At 41.0% G+C, this 17,965-nt stretch overlaps 1 protein-coding gene across 1 annotated transcript; it reads right to left on the bottom strand.

Moving 5' to 3' along the window:
* Positions 1-4,983: 4,983 nt before the first annotated feature.
* Positions 4,984-17,300, bottom strand: LOC110203774 (uncharacterized). Its single transcript, XM_078147775.1, has 6 exons — positions 16,251-17,300; positions 15,201-15,267; positions 10,375-10,558; positions 6,768-6,861; positions 6,464-6,658; positions 4,984-5,121 (listed from the first exon to the last, which is right to left on the bottom strand). Exons 5-6 carry the CDS (start codon positions 6,656-6,658, stop codon positions 4,984-4,986), a joined length of 333 nt encoding a protein of 110 aa, XP_078003901.1. The 5' UTR covers positions 6,768-6,861; positions 10,375-10,558; positions 15,201-15,267; positions 16,251-17,300.
* Between the last annotated feature and the right edge of the window lie 665 nt (positions 17,301-17,965).

Here is a 17,965-nt window from a genome sequence, read left to right as displayed (position 1 = left end):
GCATACTGCAAATGTAAGTGAATGCTCTCCTACTTCTCCTGCTTGGCAACCTATCAAGGTTCTATCTACCTACACTTCCAATTCTCAAAATGCAGATCAAGCAAGACAAGTAGAAAGAGAACCACATTAAAAATACATTGTACTGAGAAGTGGGGACAGCCTAAAACAAATACTTTGACTCTAACATTGGGGTTCTTGGCACAACCCAGAAATAGTGGCCTGTAGACAGGAAATGTAAAACAGTCTACAGACTACCCTTGAGTTAACAGAGCCCCTCATGTATGGCTGATCCAGTACCCAATTACAGTATGTAAATTTTACTGTGGTTCCTTGATGCAGAGAATGTCTCCATACAGAAATGAAACAGGATTAAGCTGTAAGACATACCCATACAAGGACACGGAAAGAACAATTTCACTTTAGACAAGAAATATAAGCCAGGATCACTACCTTGAGGGGTGAGTGTCCATAGTTCAGTTTGGGGTTCAGATTGGACATAGTTACAGTAAGTTTAGAATACTGTAATATTCTGTGAAGCTCAAACATCCACGAGAATATTCTTTGAGGCCTCCAACCTAGAATAATCCTATTCCTAAGCTAGCCCTTTAAGTCTATCACTTTTCCCCAGGGAAGAGATACAGGTTCAGAATTAAAAAAAAAAAAGTACATTTTTATATTTTCCATTTTTCAGTTATATAATTCGTTATGATTGTAAAGAATTCATCACTTTTAATTTTAAAATTACTACTAGGCTCATTCACCGGCCCCTAACATGGCAGTACATTTTGCTAAAAAGCATTAATGCTTGTGAAACTATCAAAATGGAAGACATTGGTGATTTTGTCAAGCAACTTGCAACATTGTTTTGTCCACAAGTAATATATATGTCATTATTGCACATCCTTTGTTTACGTTTTAACTTTTCAAAAGGGAAACTTTCCAACCAACGAGGAAGACTGGAAGAAGAGAAGGTATGGCAATAGGCCACAGACAGTGCTGCCTAAAACCACTGCCAGGAAGGAAACTGTAGAAAGACACACAGGCAGAAAAGAAATACAGGGGGTGTCTTAAGGAAGTATAAGGCTGAAACAACTGGTCATGACACAAATTTTAGTTGCAATGAGATTGGGAGGAGTATATTTAAGGAAAACATTGAGCATTTAAGTTATTGGCTATGAACTTGGATAATGCTAAGGGATCTAAAGGAGTAGGTCTGATGTCTGAAGCACCAATAGATCAGAGTGGATCTATCGCAAGTTTGACAGAAGAGGTAAGGAGAATAGAATGGCTCTGCAGATCTTGCCAGAAAGACTACCAATAAGAAGGCATTAAAGGAACGGCAGAGAAACAAGATTTAAAAATCTTTCTCAACGTTTTGGTAAGACATTTCCCCAACAACACTGGTCTTTATCTTTACAGAGTGGTAACAAATGAAAAAAAAAATGAACAAATGACTGGTAGGTCTGCTGGAGTGAACTGAAAGACCTCTAACTACTGCAAACATACAACTTTCAAAAGACGTGAATACTTACACAGGGTATTCCAAAAGTCTTTGTGCAGTTTTAAGGTATTAAAGCTTAAAACTGCACCAAGACTGAGAATGTTGTACTTTACTAGTACTCAATCTTAACTGTTGCCCTTATAAAATTATGCTTTACCCCAATCTTTTTTTCCCCTAAAATATATTTTGATTTAGATTTCAGTTCCCATTGGCCAAGATCCGTTATTCACCAGAGGCTAATATTCTGTTTTGGCAATTGCTGTCTTTAACAAAATTCCGCTTGGATAGAGTAGGTCTGAATCTAGGCTCTTTATGCCGGCATTATACCAGGGCTCTGGATGTACACATTCCTAGAAACACAAAGATGTTTCTTAATATGGTCTTAATACCTAACCAGTTTTACATTGATTTCTCTAGTCATGTAAACAAATTAAAAAGAATGAAAAAAAAATAGAAGAAAATGTAAAATACCTCATTGGAAAAACAATTGACCTGGAAAATAGATCCAGGAAAGACAATGTCAGAATCATTGGATGACCTGAAAGCCACAATCAAAAGGAGAACCTGGACAGTATATTTTAATAAGTTATCAAGGAAAATGGCCCTGGTATCCTGGAACCAAAGGGCAAAACAGGCATTGAAAGAATTTACTGATCACCTCAGGAAAGAGATCCCAAAACAAAACTCCAAGGGACATTATAGCCAAATTTCAGAACTATCAGGTCAAGTAAAAACTATTGCAAGTGGTCAGAAAGAAACAATTCAGGTATCAGGGAGCCACAGTCAGGATGACACAGGATCTAGCAGCTGCAACATTGAAGCATCAGAGATCATGGGACATGATATTCTGGAAGGTAAAGGAGCTAGGACTACAACCAAGAATCAGTGAAATTAAGCATACTACTTCAAGGGGGAAAATGGTCATTCATTGAAATAAAAGGATTTCAAACTTTCATTAGAAGAGCAGAATTGAACAAAAAAAAATTGATCTCTAATATCAAGAACCAAGAGAATCCTAAAAAGGGAAAAGGAAACATAAGAGATTCAATGGAGCTGAACTGTTTACATCCCTACATGGGAAGATGATACTTGTAATTCTTAAAAATTGTACCACTAATAGTGCAGCCAGAAGGAATATAAATAGGGGTTACAGGTAAAAGGTGAATTTGAGGGAATAATATAAAAATAATTAAGGAATGAGAAAAAGGAATACAGTAGGTACAGAAGGAAGTGAGAGGTTATTTCACATGAAGAGGTGCAAAAGACCCATTACAGTGGAGGGGAAGATGGGAGAGTGGGTGATGGGCCTTGCTTGCACCTTACTCTGATCATTGTATCACATAGTATTGGCTCAAAAGGGAATAATATATGCAATCACTTGAATATAGAAATCTATTTTACCCAGAGAAGTAGGAGGGAAAGAGATTAAGTAAAAGGGAGGGGGGACTGACAGAAGGGAGGGCAGACCGGGGGAAGGGATAGACAGAAGCAAAACACCGGTGAGGAGGTGAGAAGGTAAGCATGATAAGAGAGAGAACAGATAGGAGGAAAAATAGGATGGAGGGAAATACACAGTTAATGATCATAACTATGAATGTGAATGGGAGGAACACTCCCATAAAATGGAAGTGGATAGCAGATTGGATCAAAAACCACAATCCTACAATATATTGTTTACAAGAAACACATTTGAAACAGAGGGACACACACAGAGTAAAGGTAAAAGGGTGGTGTAGAATATGTTATGCTTCAGCTGAAGTAAAAAAAGAAAAAGCAGGGGTAGCAATCCTGATCTCGACAAAGCAAAAGCAAAAATAGACCTAATTAAAATAGATAAGGAAGGAAACTACATCTTGCTAAAAGGTACCATAGACAATGAAATAATATCAATACTAAACATATACCAAGTAGTATAGCATCCAAATTCTTGAAGAAGTTACATGAGTTATAGGTTCATGACCAAATAAGAGAGAGAGCAGTATGAAATGTAAAAAACATAATTTTGATTATATTAAAAAGCTTTTGTACAAACAAAACCAATGTAACCAGGATCAGAAAGAAAGCAGAAAAAGCTGGGAAACGATCTTCATAGCAAATGTCTCTGACAAAAGCCTCATTTCTCAAATACATAGAGAATTGAATCAAATTTATTTGAATACAAGCAATTCCCCAGTTGCTAAATGGTCAAAGATATGAAAAGGCAGTTTTCAGATAAAGAAATCAAAGCTATCTATAGGTGTACAAAGAAATCTCTAAATCACTTTTGATTAGATAAATGCAAATTAAAACAACTCTGAGGTACCACCTCATACCTATCAGATTGGCTGATATGACAAAAAAGGAAAATAATAAATGTTGGAGAAGTTGTGGAAAAATTGGGACACTAATGCATTGTTGGTAGAGTTGTGAACTGATTCAACCACTCTGGACAGCAATTTGTAACTAAGCTCCCAGGGCTATAAAATTGTCCATACCCTTTGACGCAGCAATACCACTTCTAGATCTGTATCCTAAAGAGATCATAAAAACAGGAAAAGGGGGCAGCTAGGTGGCGCAGTGGATAGAGCACTGGCCTTGGATTCAGGAGGACCTGAGTTCAAATCTGGCCTCAGACACATAACACGTACTAGCTGTGTGACCCTGGGCAAGTCACTTAACCCCATTGCCTAGCCAAAAGAAAAAACAAAACAAAAAACAGGAAAAGGACCCACATGTACAACAATATTATGGCAGTCCTTTTTGTGGTGGCAAAATATTGGAAATTGAGGGGATGCCAATTAATTGGTGAATGGCTAAACAAGCTGTGGTATATGAATGTAATGGAATATTTGCTACAAGAAATGAACAGGCAGATTTGAGAACAACCTGGAAAGACTTGTATGAACTGATGCAAAGTCAAATGAGCAGAACCAGGAAAATATTGTACACATTATCAGCAACACTGTGTAATGATTAACTATGAATTACTCAGTCTTCTCAGCAACACAGTGATCCAAGACAAGTACAAAGGATTCATGAAGGGAAATGCTGTCTACATCCAGATAAAGAACCAATGGACTCTGAAAAAAGTATGATTCAATCTGCATTCAATTACTCTATTCTGTTTTGTGTTTTTTTTTTCCTTTTAATCTGTTTCTTCCTTCACAACTGTGACTAATATGGAAATAAGCTGTACATGATAGCACATGTGTCACCTATATCAAACTGCTTACCATTTTAGGAAGGAGTGAGGGGAGGGAGGAAGGGAGAAAAATATGGAGTGTGAAGTCTTATAAAAATGAATGCTAAAAATTGTCTTGACATATAATTGGTAAAAAAAAAATACTTTTTTAATAAGGAAAAGAGAAAAAGAAAAATGGAAAAAATCTCTTTTCTCATCTAAGCTAATAGTTGCCGAATGCCAACATCAATTTGCTTCTTTTTTCCAGGCAGAATTGGCATGATGCCAGTCAGATGGCACCTGGGGGAAGCCACCTAACAAGCTAAATGTTCTGGATTTGAGAAGTGGAACATGAAGTGAAGAAATCTTTACCATTCTGGTCCATGGAGTTAAAGTAGAGAGGAGACAGATCCACATGACAAGACCAAGGACTGCAGTTAAATAAAAGAAGCAGAATCACCTGAGAAAACAGTGAAGGAAGAATGATTCAAATGAATGTCTATTTTCTTCTAAAGAACCTACTAAATTCTGGATTCCATTTTCCTTTCAAGATGAGGACAAATCACTGCAGGAAAATTGTTCTTCCTAGGATGAGGAACCTGTTCTAGCAAGACTAGTGGGCCACTTCATTTCTCAAATATATAGAGAACCGAGTCAAATTTATGAAAATACAAGTCATTCCCCAATTGATAAATGGTCAAAGGATATGAACAGGTAGTTTTCAGAGAAAGAAATAAAAGTTATTGATAGCCATATGAAAAAATGTTCTAAATCACTATTGATTAGAGAAATGCAAATAAAAACAACTCTGAGGTACTATCTCACACCTATCAGATTTGCTATTATGACAAAAAAAAAAAGGAAAATATTAGATGTTGGAGGGGATGTGGGAAAACTGGGACACTAATGCCCTGTTGGTGGAGTTGTAAAGTGATCCAACCATTCTGGAGACCAATTTGAAAGTATGCCAAAAGGGCTCTAAAATTGTACATACGCTTTGATCCAGTCATACCACTGCTAAGTCCATATCCCAAAGACATCCAAAAAAAGGGAAAAAGGAAAAAGACCTGATTGTACAAAAATATTTATAGCAGTGCTTTTTGTGATGGCTAAGAACTGGAAATCGAAGGGATGCTCATCATTGGGGGAATGGCTAAACAAGCTGTGGTACATGATTGTAATAGAATATTATTGTCCTATAATAAATGATGAGAAGGACGATTTCCAAAAAAACTTGGAAAGACATACATGAACTGACACATAGTGAAGTGAATATAACCAGAACATTGTACACAGTAACAGCAATATTTTATGATGAACTGTGAATGACTTAGCTATTCTCAGCAATACAACAATCTCAAAGGACTAATGATGAAGCAAACTATCGACCTCCAGAGAAAGAACTCCGTATTGTTTGAGTACAGACTGAAGCATGTTAATTTTTCACTTTCATTTTTTTCTTTTGAGTATTCTTGTACAAAATGACTAATATGGAAATGTTTTACATAATTGCTTGTGTGTAACCCATATCTGATTGCTCATCATCTCAGGGAGGGAGGGATAGAATTTGGAACTCAAAACTTTAAATAAAAATGTTAAAAAAAAAAAAGACTAGTGGGCCACTGATCAGGGCTGTCCCTCCCCACCCACCATCGGTTCCCAAGGCAACAGCGACGGTGGGAGCCACTGCTCCTCACTCCACCATCTTCCTCTCAACTCCTTAGACACCTTTGCTCAAGGCTAGGATTTTCTCTTCCTTGCTCTGCCCTGCCCCCAGTTCTCCAAGGTCTCTCATTTCTCACCTGTGCCTCCAGCATTTCAATTCGGGCTGCAAGGTGGCGGCAGGCCTGCTCAACCTCTTTGATCTTCAGCCAAACCTGCCGCAGCTCCCCACTGACCCTCTCTAACTCCGCATTTTCCTTCTGTAGATTCTCCATGTGCTGCAGGTGTTCCTGCAGCCAGTTCTGCTCCTTGGCATCATAGTGAGCTCTCTCCATCTGGGGGGAAGGAGGGAAGGAGGAAGAAGGGCTGAGAGCTCAAGGGATTTCTTCCCTAGAAGTGGGACCTTGAGGGGCATCACAGCTTGAAGGGGCTTGTGCTCCTCACCTGTGCCTTAGAGCACTCAGTGGTCTGTTCGTTCTGGCTCACTTAGTTGGGCCTGGTGAAGGCAAGTCTCCTGCTGGATTTCACTTTCATGGACCTGTGGAGGGAGGGAGGAGGAAGAGGTTAACTATGAAGCCAATTTGAACTTCTCTCAATTCAAGCAGCTCCCACAAATACCTGGGAGCCCACATTTTGTGTCTTTTCTTCCAAGGGTCCTGTTTCTTAATGTTTTGAGTGAAGAACCATCATAGCATAATATAAAGAGTACTGGATTTGGAGTCAGCTGACCTCAGTCTGAATCCTGCCTATTCCACCTGCTAGTGAATGTCTGTGTACCCATTACCTCTCTGGGATGCAGTTTTCCTATCAGTAAGATGAGGCTGTTGGACTAGGGAGCCTCTAGCTCTATGATCTGAAGATACTATTAGAGAAAAGAGGACATGACACACACAGGGAGGACCCAAGTCTGCCAGGTAGCCCCTGCCTGGACTGCCCATTTCCTTTTTGAACATCTGGATGCAGGAGAGTCAAAACCAAGAGAGATCCTATCCTTCTAGAAGGGCCACATCTTCTAATTGGCAGCTTTTCTGTCCACTCTTCTTAAGACCTAGGATTATTCCAATATGTACTTTACCTCCTTCCTTATCCCCTCATGTCTGGATTATGCCCTACCAGGTCCCACGATGTTTTTGCATACTCTCATCACATTTGATCCCCCCCCACCTCGAAAAGTAATCAGGTAGGTATCCTCAATTTAAAGATGAGGAAACTGAGCCTTAAATAGGTTGTATGGCTTACCCAAGATCAGCAATATTACATAACAGTCAGGGCTTAAACTTAAGTCTCGTGACCAGATCTAGTGTTCTTTTCTCCAATACAGATTTCATTAGATATTTACTGATGAATATGAAGCCCTTGTTCCCTACACCACCTAGTATAGGGCCAAGGAGAAAGCAGGTATGGGAAGGTTGGAAGGTTGAAGCATGTGAAGGTTGAGGATGTTTGCAGCCTCGGTGTCATCCCCCACTTCTTGTCCCTTTCCCTCCCTGTCCTGAATCAGTTGCCAATTCTTTGCCTCCCTCTACTAACATAACCCCAAGATTCATTTAGGCATTCAGCCATTTCTTGCCTGGACTCTTATGAATGTTTCCTAATTGGTCTCCTTGTTGCTTTCCTAAGGCATGGGCCTGACCAACCATATCACTGCCTTATTTAGACTCAAAGGCCTTCCTTGGTTTCCTGTTATTTCAAGGATTAAAAGATAGACACACCTTGGCACTGAAAGTCTTTCATAATCTATCTCGAACTCACTTGTCCAGATATTTCACACTAATCTTTCCTCTTCATGTACACCACATCCCATCCAAATTGGTCCACTTACTGTTGCCAGAACTTTGGGTATATCCCACCAATGGGCGATTCCTAGCCTGCTTGGTGGCATCGGACTAGGACTCAGGCTACAAGAAGGACAGAAGGAGCAAGGAAAATGGCAACTTCTTCCTCAGAGCAGTTCCCTCTTTGCACACAATGGCCCTTAAGGCAGAGCCAGGTAACCTTTGGAGATGTTGCTTGCAGAGGTAAGGGCACCCATAGTGCCACATTCAATTCCCCTCTGTCCTGGATACATGGCATTGAAGAGACAGGACTTAAATAGCACTGGCTGGAGGCACTATCTCTGCTCCTCCCCATCCAAAGTCAGTACCCTTCCCTGCTCCCATAATTTGCCTTGAGATTTTGTTGTTGGGCCAGCTTCTTACTCAGTTCCTCCACCTAGAGGAAGAAGGAAATGCAAACAGGAGGAAGGAGAAGAAAGGACTCAGGACTCATTCAGGTACAGGGACTGGATTTTAAATGCTTGTCCAAGCATGCAAGCAAGGGCCCAAATCCCCAGACCTGGTCTAGGAGTGAGGCAGTGATGCAATTCATTCCTTTGCACCAGTGGCTGTGGAGTTCACTGTGGAGAGTACATGTGTTATATTGTTAGGATCCTTACACTAAGACTACTCTTCTCTTTTTCACTCCTCTCTTTTCTTATTATTAGGAGACACCTTGTTTTCCAGAGCTAAAGCCCAGTAAGCAAGCTGTGTGCTGACCGTGGCATAATAACTGTCCTCTACGCTTACCCTCTGAATGAGCTCTGCTGCAGCTAAATAACAAAATTGGCTCACACCAACCTCAGGTGGTCCCTGAGCTTGGGCAAGCACCTGAAGGAACCACATTAGAGTCATGAAGCCCTACTATGAATAGACTTTTCATCATTAGGCAAAATTACCACATCGTTGCCATTAATACCTCATTACCTGATTCTTTGTCTTGCCACCTGTATATGCATCAAGATTTAGGTCTCCTTGGTCCTAGACCAGGCCTTGGCACACGTATCTAGTTTTACTCCTCCAATGGAATAAAAAAAGAAAAAAGACTTTTTGCCTATGACCTCTGTAAGCTCTTTGGTGTTTTATTTTATTGTTCAGAGTTGACAGTTGGTGTAAAGTTTTTTGCTATAACCTCTATGGGCTCCTTGGTAATTTAATTTTTCAGTTTGCACTGCCCATTTTTTCTTCCTGCACCTCCAACCCACTCCCAGACACTCAAAACACAGATCTACCCCCAAGCCACACCTTGCAAAATTAGCTTCAAGGAACTGATATGGAGTATAGGCAGGTGTAGCCTATATAAGTATACTCTTCACCTTTAGCTCAGTCACTCATATTCCCAGATTGTGGAGGGGAAATCACCTCCTCCACCTCTTCTGCCCCCATCAACCAATCACTAAACCCCACCTCCCTCCCCAGAAGCTAGCAAAGCCAAAGCTAATAGAGGCTAATAGAGAGCTAATAGATCCAATTTCTGATCCTTTTCTCCCAACTTAGTTATTCTGATTCCCACTTCATTAATAGCCAGGCAAGTTGCCAGGGGCATTAGCAGCTCAGAGTGTTGTGTTTAGCATTAAGGGTAGGGACGGAGGGGCTGCTGGATGGAGGGGTGGGTGAGAGAGCAGCCTAGGAAGCACCACAATTTAACAGCATACCCAGATCACATAAAGAGACAGTAAGGGAAACAAAGTCATCATTCAATAAATCCAGATAGGATATGTGGTGGGGAAAGAGAAGTGTCTCCATTGTCAACTGTTGATTGTCCAAAGAGCCAACTGTCCATGGTGTCCATGGCAAGGGGAAGGAGTAGACGTCCTCCCTCTGCTGGTTTGGGAGGAACACTGATGGGATACTACTATTTTCAGCAGAGCTTACCTCAATTGGAGTTCAGAGCTGGGAATCTTGGGTGGGCACTCAAGGGGTAGGTAAGGGTAGGGCTAGGAAGGTCTCCTAATTTTGGAGCTCTCTGGGCAGCCATTCCTTCCCTTCTGCTCCTTACAGGGCCTGGGCCAAAGCTTCCTGCAGGGCAGCTAACTCCATCTGCTGCTCACTGAGGGAGCTCTGCAGCCTCCCCTCCACCTTCACTTTTGGCCACCTTCTCAGTGGCCAGTTTTGCCCTGGCCTGGTCTCACTCCCCCCCCACCACGTACCACCTCCCGCTCCCACTGAGCACACTCTTCCTCCTGGAACCTCTGGCTCTTGGCCAGATCACTGCGTGCTTGCTCCAGCTCACATACCAGCTGCTCTGCTTCCTGCTCCTAGGTGTGCAGAGCTGGTTGGGTCCTGCTCAGCTCCTAGCCCTGATGCTCCTCCAGCTGCTTTGGGGCAGCCTTAGATCACCTATGGCTGCTGTTCTTCAGCCAATCACCTTAAGGAGGCTTCCTTCTTCTCAGCTGTCCTCCAGGCTACAATCGGGTCCTACTGCAATCAATCAATCAATCAATCAACATTTATTATGTGCCAGGCACTGTGCTAAGTGCTAGGGAAAAGAGAAAAAAATATAGTCCTTGCCCTCAAGGAGCTTAATATCTAATGGGGAAGACAACATGTAAACAGTTATGTACAAAGCAAGCTATATACAGGATAAATAGGAAATAACACGAAGAAAGGAAATGGAGGGGCACTTTCTACAGAAGGTGGGATTTTAGTTGGGACTTAAAGGAAAGTCAGTAGCTTGAGTGGAGGAGGGAGTGTTCCAGGCATGGAGAACAGTCAGAGAAAATGCCCAGAGCCAAGAGATGGAGTGTCTTGTTCCTGGAAAGCCAGGAGACCAGGGGCACTGGATCAAGTATTGGGGAGTAAAGTGTAAAAAGACTGAAAAGGTAGGAGGGGCCTAGGTTAGGAAGGACTTTAAATGTCAAGTAGAGGATTTTGCATTTGATCCTGGAGGAAATAGGAAGCCATAAGAGTTTGAATAGGGAGGTGACATAATTGGACCTGCACTTAAGAAGAAAATCACTTTGCTAAGTGGCTGGGAATACTCTAACATCCAGATGGAAGAGTCTGAGGCCTTGCCACATAGGCCTCCTTCTACCCAGGCATTCCTCTACAGCCATATTTGGGCCAGGGAATTCACTATGTAGTACAACCTCTATCTACTGAGGCCTCTCCTAACTTCATCAAAGATAATGGGAAGGGCTGCTGCTCATCCAGTGCCAAAACCATTGATGGAGGATCTAGGCCCTGCCAGTATGATAGGTAAGACCCTGATTTTTCCTCCCTACAGCTGGAGAAAATGGGTTTTGCAATGGGAAACTCAGAATGATGTCCCAGCAATTGAAAGCTTAATTAGAAATCAGTTGGTAAGTCTACATCAGGAGTGTGAATAAGCCATGGAAGGCTTATTGAAAGAGGGAACATGGGAAGTGACCCTCAAACGAGTTTTCAGGGATTTACACAACAGCTTACTTTACATGAGATATCCAGACATAAAAAATCATCACTTCAGCTACAAAGACAATAGAAAAACTGCTAGGAATCCTCTCAGTAAACCACCTAATCTAGTCATAGTCATATATGCATGCACATATACAGACCCTATGGGCACATGGTAGCACAACCAATCCTGTGGTTCTTCAAAAATATTGTGTCTGATGCACTCAGATCCCCATTGGTCATCTGTCATCACTACCATGCTGCGTGAGCCCAAAGTAGACATGCAGTTGTTAACTTCAATAACTTGGGAGTACCCTATTTCATCCCAACAGTCCCAACTGACCTGAGGGCTAGTATCAGGCTGGCCTCTAACGTTTGGCATAGTTGGCAATCGGGATGAGATTCAAAGGTCTCATGACTCACATTGTAGTTGAGTTGGGGGAAGAGCCCTGCAAATATGGAGGATAGGGTGACTGGATGCCAGACACTGCATGGCTCCTGGTCCCAAGAGACCTCCTGATCATGGATTCTCAGTCATCTCCATGCAAGAGAGAGCTGGCTCCCAACAGGCAGCATGAGGAACTTAATGCATGCTGGAGGGCTCTAGCTAAGAGGCTTAAAAAAAAAAGCACCAAACCCAGAATTCTCTGGTTGCTGTTGACTGCCAGCATAATAAGACCAAAAGTTGGGACAGCACATTCAGCAGCCAGAGACAGAGTTCTTAGCTTTCAGGAACTGTGTAATGAGCACCTAAGGGCAGCTAATGGCACTGGTGGCTAATGGCAGGTGAAGGGATCTCTCTTGATGGGAGTGGGGACTGATGGCTTACAGCCAGAAACTCACTCTATTGTCTCTTACCCAGAGGTTCAACTTACTGCTGAGACTGGAGCCATGAGACTGGAGAAGAGAACACATAGGGTAGACATTTAGATAATTCTTGCCCAATAATGCTCCTTGTGCCAGTCAGAGCACCCAGCTAACTCAAGTGGTCCTCAACCTGTCTTCATCTGGCAAACTGGCATTCTCCCATCTCAAGGCAAAAGGTTTGCCCCAATAAGCTACAGCTGCAGCTACATGTAACTATCCAGGACATGTGCCAAACCTCCCAGAAGTCATGTCAGTAACAGATCAGTGTCACCCTTGGGAGGGGAAGGCTCTCTGATCCATGGTTTCTAGTAATACGTTCTCCAGGAAGACTTGCCTGATAAGAATAGACTAGTTTTAGAAATAATTCTGGCTGACTCTTTCCAGTCCTTCTGTATTCTGTCTGTACTGCAGAGTTGCCTTGGCCTCAAGGTCTTTGCTCCCTCAGAGGGTTTTATACATTTTGCAGAAATATCTCAGGTCCCCCTCAAAAGCCAGGCTTCCTTTACTCTGGGATTGTTTAGACAACTCACTCCCAGAAATGGCTTAGCAGACCAAGGGGTGGAATTATGAGGAGCTTACTTCTTTCTAACGGAATAGAGGTCAAACTGCCTAATGGTGGGTGTATATTTATTTGGAAGAAAGGTCTGAAAAGTGATATTCCCAATCCATAGGTTTTGCCATGTCACTCCTCTATTCAAGAAACTCCTCAAAAACCAAATATAAAACCTTATGTTTGGCATTCAAAGCCTGTAATAACCTTCCCCCATCTTTACACTCTTTCTCCACCCTATACTTTCCCTACCTAGATAGTCTGTGATCCAGTGACATTGGTCACCTTGCTGGTCTTTGCACAAGACACTTCATCTCCCAATTCTGGCTATTTCCATGGGTTGTTCTCCTTCCTTGCAGTGCTCTCCCTCCTCATCTCTATCTTCTGGTTTCCCTGACTTCTTTGAAGTTCCAATTAGCATTCCCCTTTCTATGAGAAGCCTTTCTTTTCTTTTCTTTTCTTTCTTTTTTTTTGGTAATTATTTTATTCATTTTAAACTTAAATACAAAATTAGAAAAGAAAAAAAGAACATTTCCACATACACAGCAGAACATAAGAATTCATCATAAAACAATAGATTTCCATTTCAAGGAAACCAGTATAATAAATACTACACATTGTTTTTCAAAGCTACCTAGCTTTTCTATGCTTCCTTCTGTTCTCTGTTGCACACTTTTTACTTTGTTTTTTTTTCCCCTTCCTCTCCTCCCTCCACCCTAAAGAAGGCTACAATTAGATGTGGATATCTATACATAAACATAGATATCTACAAATATGCACATATATACACTCATATACACATATGTAAAACTGTACTATGCATATTTCCACTTGCCATCTCTTTCTCTGAAGGTGGATAGCATCTTCCTTCATTGGTCTAAGTCTTTCCATGTTTTTCTAAATCAACTACCTCAGCATGTAGTACACGACAGCAGTATTCCAACATAATCACATCCTATCTGAGAGATGGTCTATGAAAGTTTCTTCCCAGTTTTCTGCATTTGTGTATTCTTGGCTGCATTGGTCTTATTTATACAAGTAAATTTTAATTTAAAATAATCAAAATTATGTGTTTTACACTTCAACAATACTCTTGCCTTATAGTTTAAGGTCTGATATTGCTCAGTCTCCTTCCTTTACACCTTTTCCCCTGGCTTCCTTGAAATTTCTGACCTTTTGTTCTTCCAAATGAACTTTATTATTTTTTCTTACTCAGTAAGATTTTTTTTTAGTAATTTAATTGGGATGGTATTGAATAAATAAATTAGTTAGGTAAAATTGTCATTTTTTGTTATATGTGCTTTACCTACCCATGAACAATAAATATTACTCCAGTTATTTAAATATGACTTTATTTGTACAAAAAGTGGTTTATGTTTATGTTCATGTAGTTCCTGTCTGTTTTGGCAGGTACACTCTTAGATATTTTATACTGTTGAGTTATTTAAAATGGTCTAAAACATTATTGAATACTATTGGTGACACATAATATAGTTTCCTTATTTTTCTCTTTTCACTAAATCTATCTCAGCTTTAACTTGGTCTGAGATCATAATTACTAACCCTGCTTTTTTTACATAATGAATACTACTGCAGCCCTTCACTTTATTTTTGTATGTATCTGTCATTTTGATTGTTTCCTGAAAGCAACATATCATTGAATTCCAATTTCTAATCTGCTGTTTCCATTGTATAGATAAATTCAGCCCATTCACAATTCTAAGCTATAATTACTTGTTGTGTATTTCCTTCCTTCCTATTTTTCCTCACCATCTTTCTCACCTTATTTACCCTATCCCTCCTTACTCCTCTAATTTCTTCTACTTATTGCTTTGCCCTCTATTCCTTAACCTACTCATCCCTCTAAGAGTCCCTACCTTATCCTCTCCCCCTACCCTATTCCTAAGCCCTCTTATTTCTTTCTGAATTTAGAAGACTTTTATACGCTTCTCAATGTACATGTTGTAACCTCTTTAACCCATTTCTGATGAGAGTCAGGTTCCAGCACTACCCACCCTCCTCCCCATTTACTTCTTCTGTATCAATTCCTCCTTTCATGCCTCATTTGTAAGAGATAATTACTCCTTTTTATCTCTCCCTATACAATTTTATTTTTTTAGAATCACCAATCATACACATCTCAGCCCAAGCCTTTCTTTCAAACTACCCAAATAATGAAGACAATCATAAGAATACTGATAACATTTTCACGTGTAAGAAGTAAACAATTTGACCTTATTGAGTCCTTTATAATTGGTCTTAAATGCTTACCTTATATTTCTCCTGCACCTTACATGTCAAATTTTCCATCAAGTTCTGCTGTTCTTGTCATAAATACCTGAAAGACTTTCAGTTGGTTAGATGCCCATTTTTTTCCATTCATGATTATACTTAACCTTCTTGGGTAAGTTACCGTTGGTGATAACCCCAGCTCTTTTGTTCCACAAAATATAGAAGTCCATCAAGTAAAAAACTACTTGAAATAATAAACAACTTTAGCAAAGTTGCAGGCTATAAAATAAACCCACATAAATCATTGGTATTTCTATATATTACCAACAAAGCCCAACAGCAAGAGATAGAAAGAGAAATTCCATTTAAACTTACTATAGACACTATAAAATATTTAGGAGTCTACCTCCCGAAACAAACCCAGGAACTCTATGAACACAATGACAAAACACTTTTCACACAAATAAAATCAGATCTAAATAATTGGAAAAACATCAGTTGCTCATGGGTAGGCCGAGCTAATATAATAAAAATGACAATTCTACCTAAGCTAATTTACTTATTCAGTGCCATACCAATCAAACTGGTCAGAAGTAGGTGTTTACTATTCTCCTGGCCTGTGCTCTGGTCTGTGAGTGACCACAAGCACTCTTTTCTGCCCTGGAACTGTGAGGAAGGTTCCCCATCCACTATGGCTGCAAGCTCTGCTATGCTAGTTCTCCTCCTTGCCCTGGGACTACCACCCAGGACTGGGAGCCAGTTCTGCGTATGGGCAAAGTAACAGAGTCCTGCTCCAGTGCCAGTCAAAAAACCGCTGTCATCTCCTTGTGACCAGTTGTTCGACCCCTTTACTGTCTATGGGCTGAGAACTCTGGAAGCAGCTGCTGTCACTGCCACTGCTGATTCAATCACTCCAAAGGCCTGATTTTGACTTGCTGTGGCAGGCGCTGCACTGGATCAACCTGAACTAGACTGTGCTTCACTCTCACCCAGGTGGGACAAACCTTTCCTGCTGACCTCCTAAGCTGTCTTTGGCATCTGTAACCTGAGAGATCTGGAAACTACCACTGTTGCCAGTGATTCACTCACCTCAAGGCCTGCTGTGGGTTTGCTAGGGCCCAGTCTGTACTCTACTTCTCTTACTTGCTTCTCAAAATCCTTTTCGAGCTCTTCCATGGCCTGGGACCAATTCGTATTTTTCTTGGAGGCTTTGGATGTAGGAGCTTTGACTTTGTTATCTTCTTCTGGTTGTATGTTTTGATCTTTGTCACCAAAGTAAGATTCTATGGTCTGACTTTTTTTTGCACTGTTTGCTTATGATCCCAGCCAAAATACTTGACTATTAAACTCTTTGTTAAGGTAGGGGTCTGCTTTCACTGTGGAGAATGTACTGTCTCAAGATCCAGGGGTTTTGTGCAGCTGTTTTCAGAGATAATTCTAGGGACCTATAAATTTTCAGTTCTTCCAAGGTGATATGATCAAAGGAGAGGTGGTTACTCCTTTCCTGGCCTGTGCTCTGGTCTATGAGTGACTAGAAGCATTCTTTTCTGCCTTGGAACTGTGAGGAGGATTCTCTCTGTATCACCACCACAAGCTCCACCACACCAGAGCTCTTCCTTACTCCTGGATCGCCACGCAGGAGCATGACCCAGATGCAAGCATAGGAAAAGCAAGAGAATCCTGCCTCCGCACCAGCAAAGCGATCCCTGCAATCCCCTCAGATCAGCTGCTCAATCCCCCCTCTATCTGTGGGCTAAGAGCTCCAGAACCAGCCACTGCCCCAGGACTGTGCCAGGACTAGAGCCAGATCAAGCTCCTCTATCAACAATGTCCAACAGACCTTTCCCACTGACCTTATGAGTTGTCTTTTGATGTTTGTGGGTTAAGAAGTCTGGAAACCACCACAGCTTCCCTTGATTCAGTTCCCTGAGGCCTGCTCCAGGTTTGCTAAGACCCTATGTTTGCCTGTGTGGCCCATGCTGAACTGTGGTCCTCTCCCAGCCTGGTGTTACAGACCTTTCCAATCAACCATCCAGGTTGTTTTGGGCTGGAAATTTGTCGCACTCTGTCTTTTTGTGGGTTCTGCTGCTCTAGAATTTGTTTAGAGCAATTTTTACAGGTATTTAGAGGGGTTTGGTGGAGAGCTCAAGCAAGTCACTGCTTTTACTCCACCATCTTGGCTCCCAGGTAGGTGATTCTTGGTTTTAATACTAGTTCCTTTGACCTCCAGAATATCATGTTCCAAGCCCTTCAATACCTTAATGTAGAAGCTGCTAAATCTTGTTTTAGTGTTTCCACAATACTTGAATAGTTTCTTTCTGACTGCTTGCAATATTTTCTCCTTCACCTGGGAGCTCTAGAATTTGGCTATAATATTCCTGGGAGTTTTCCTTTGGGGATCTCTTTCAGAAGGTGATCAGTGGATTCTTTCCATTTCTATTTTACCCTCTGGTTCTAGAATATCAAGGCAGTTTTCCTTGATAATTTCTTGAAAGATGATGTCTAGGCTCTTTTTTTGTTTATGGTTTGCAGGTAGCCCAATAATTTTTAAATTATCTCTCCTGGATGTATTTTCCAGGTCAGTTGTTTTTCCAATGAGATATTTCACATTGTCTTCTATTTTTTCTTTCTTTTGGTTCTGTTTTCTGATTTCTTGATTTCTCAAAGAGTCATTAGCTTCCATTTGCTCCATTCTAATTTTTAAAGAATTATTTTCTTCAGTGAGGTTTTGGACTTCCTTTTTCATTTGGCCAATTCTGCCTTTTAAGGCATTCTTCTCCTCATTGGCTTTTTGGACCTCTTTT

This window comes from Phascolarctos cinereus, unplaced genomic scaffold (assembly GCF_003287225.1).
Source record: "Phascolarctos cinereus isolate Bilbo 61053 unplaced genomic scaffold, phaCin_HiC Scaffold_8;HRSCAF=390, whole genome shotgun sequence".
Taxonomy (NCBI): Eukaryota; Metazoa; Chordata; class Mammalia; order Diprotodontia; family Phascolarctidae; genus Phascolarctos; species Phascolarctos cinereus.
This window is presented reverse-complemented; position numbering and strand designations above follow the sequence as displayed.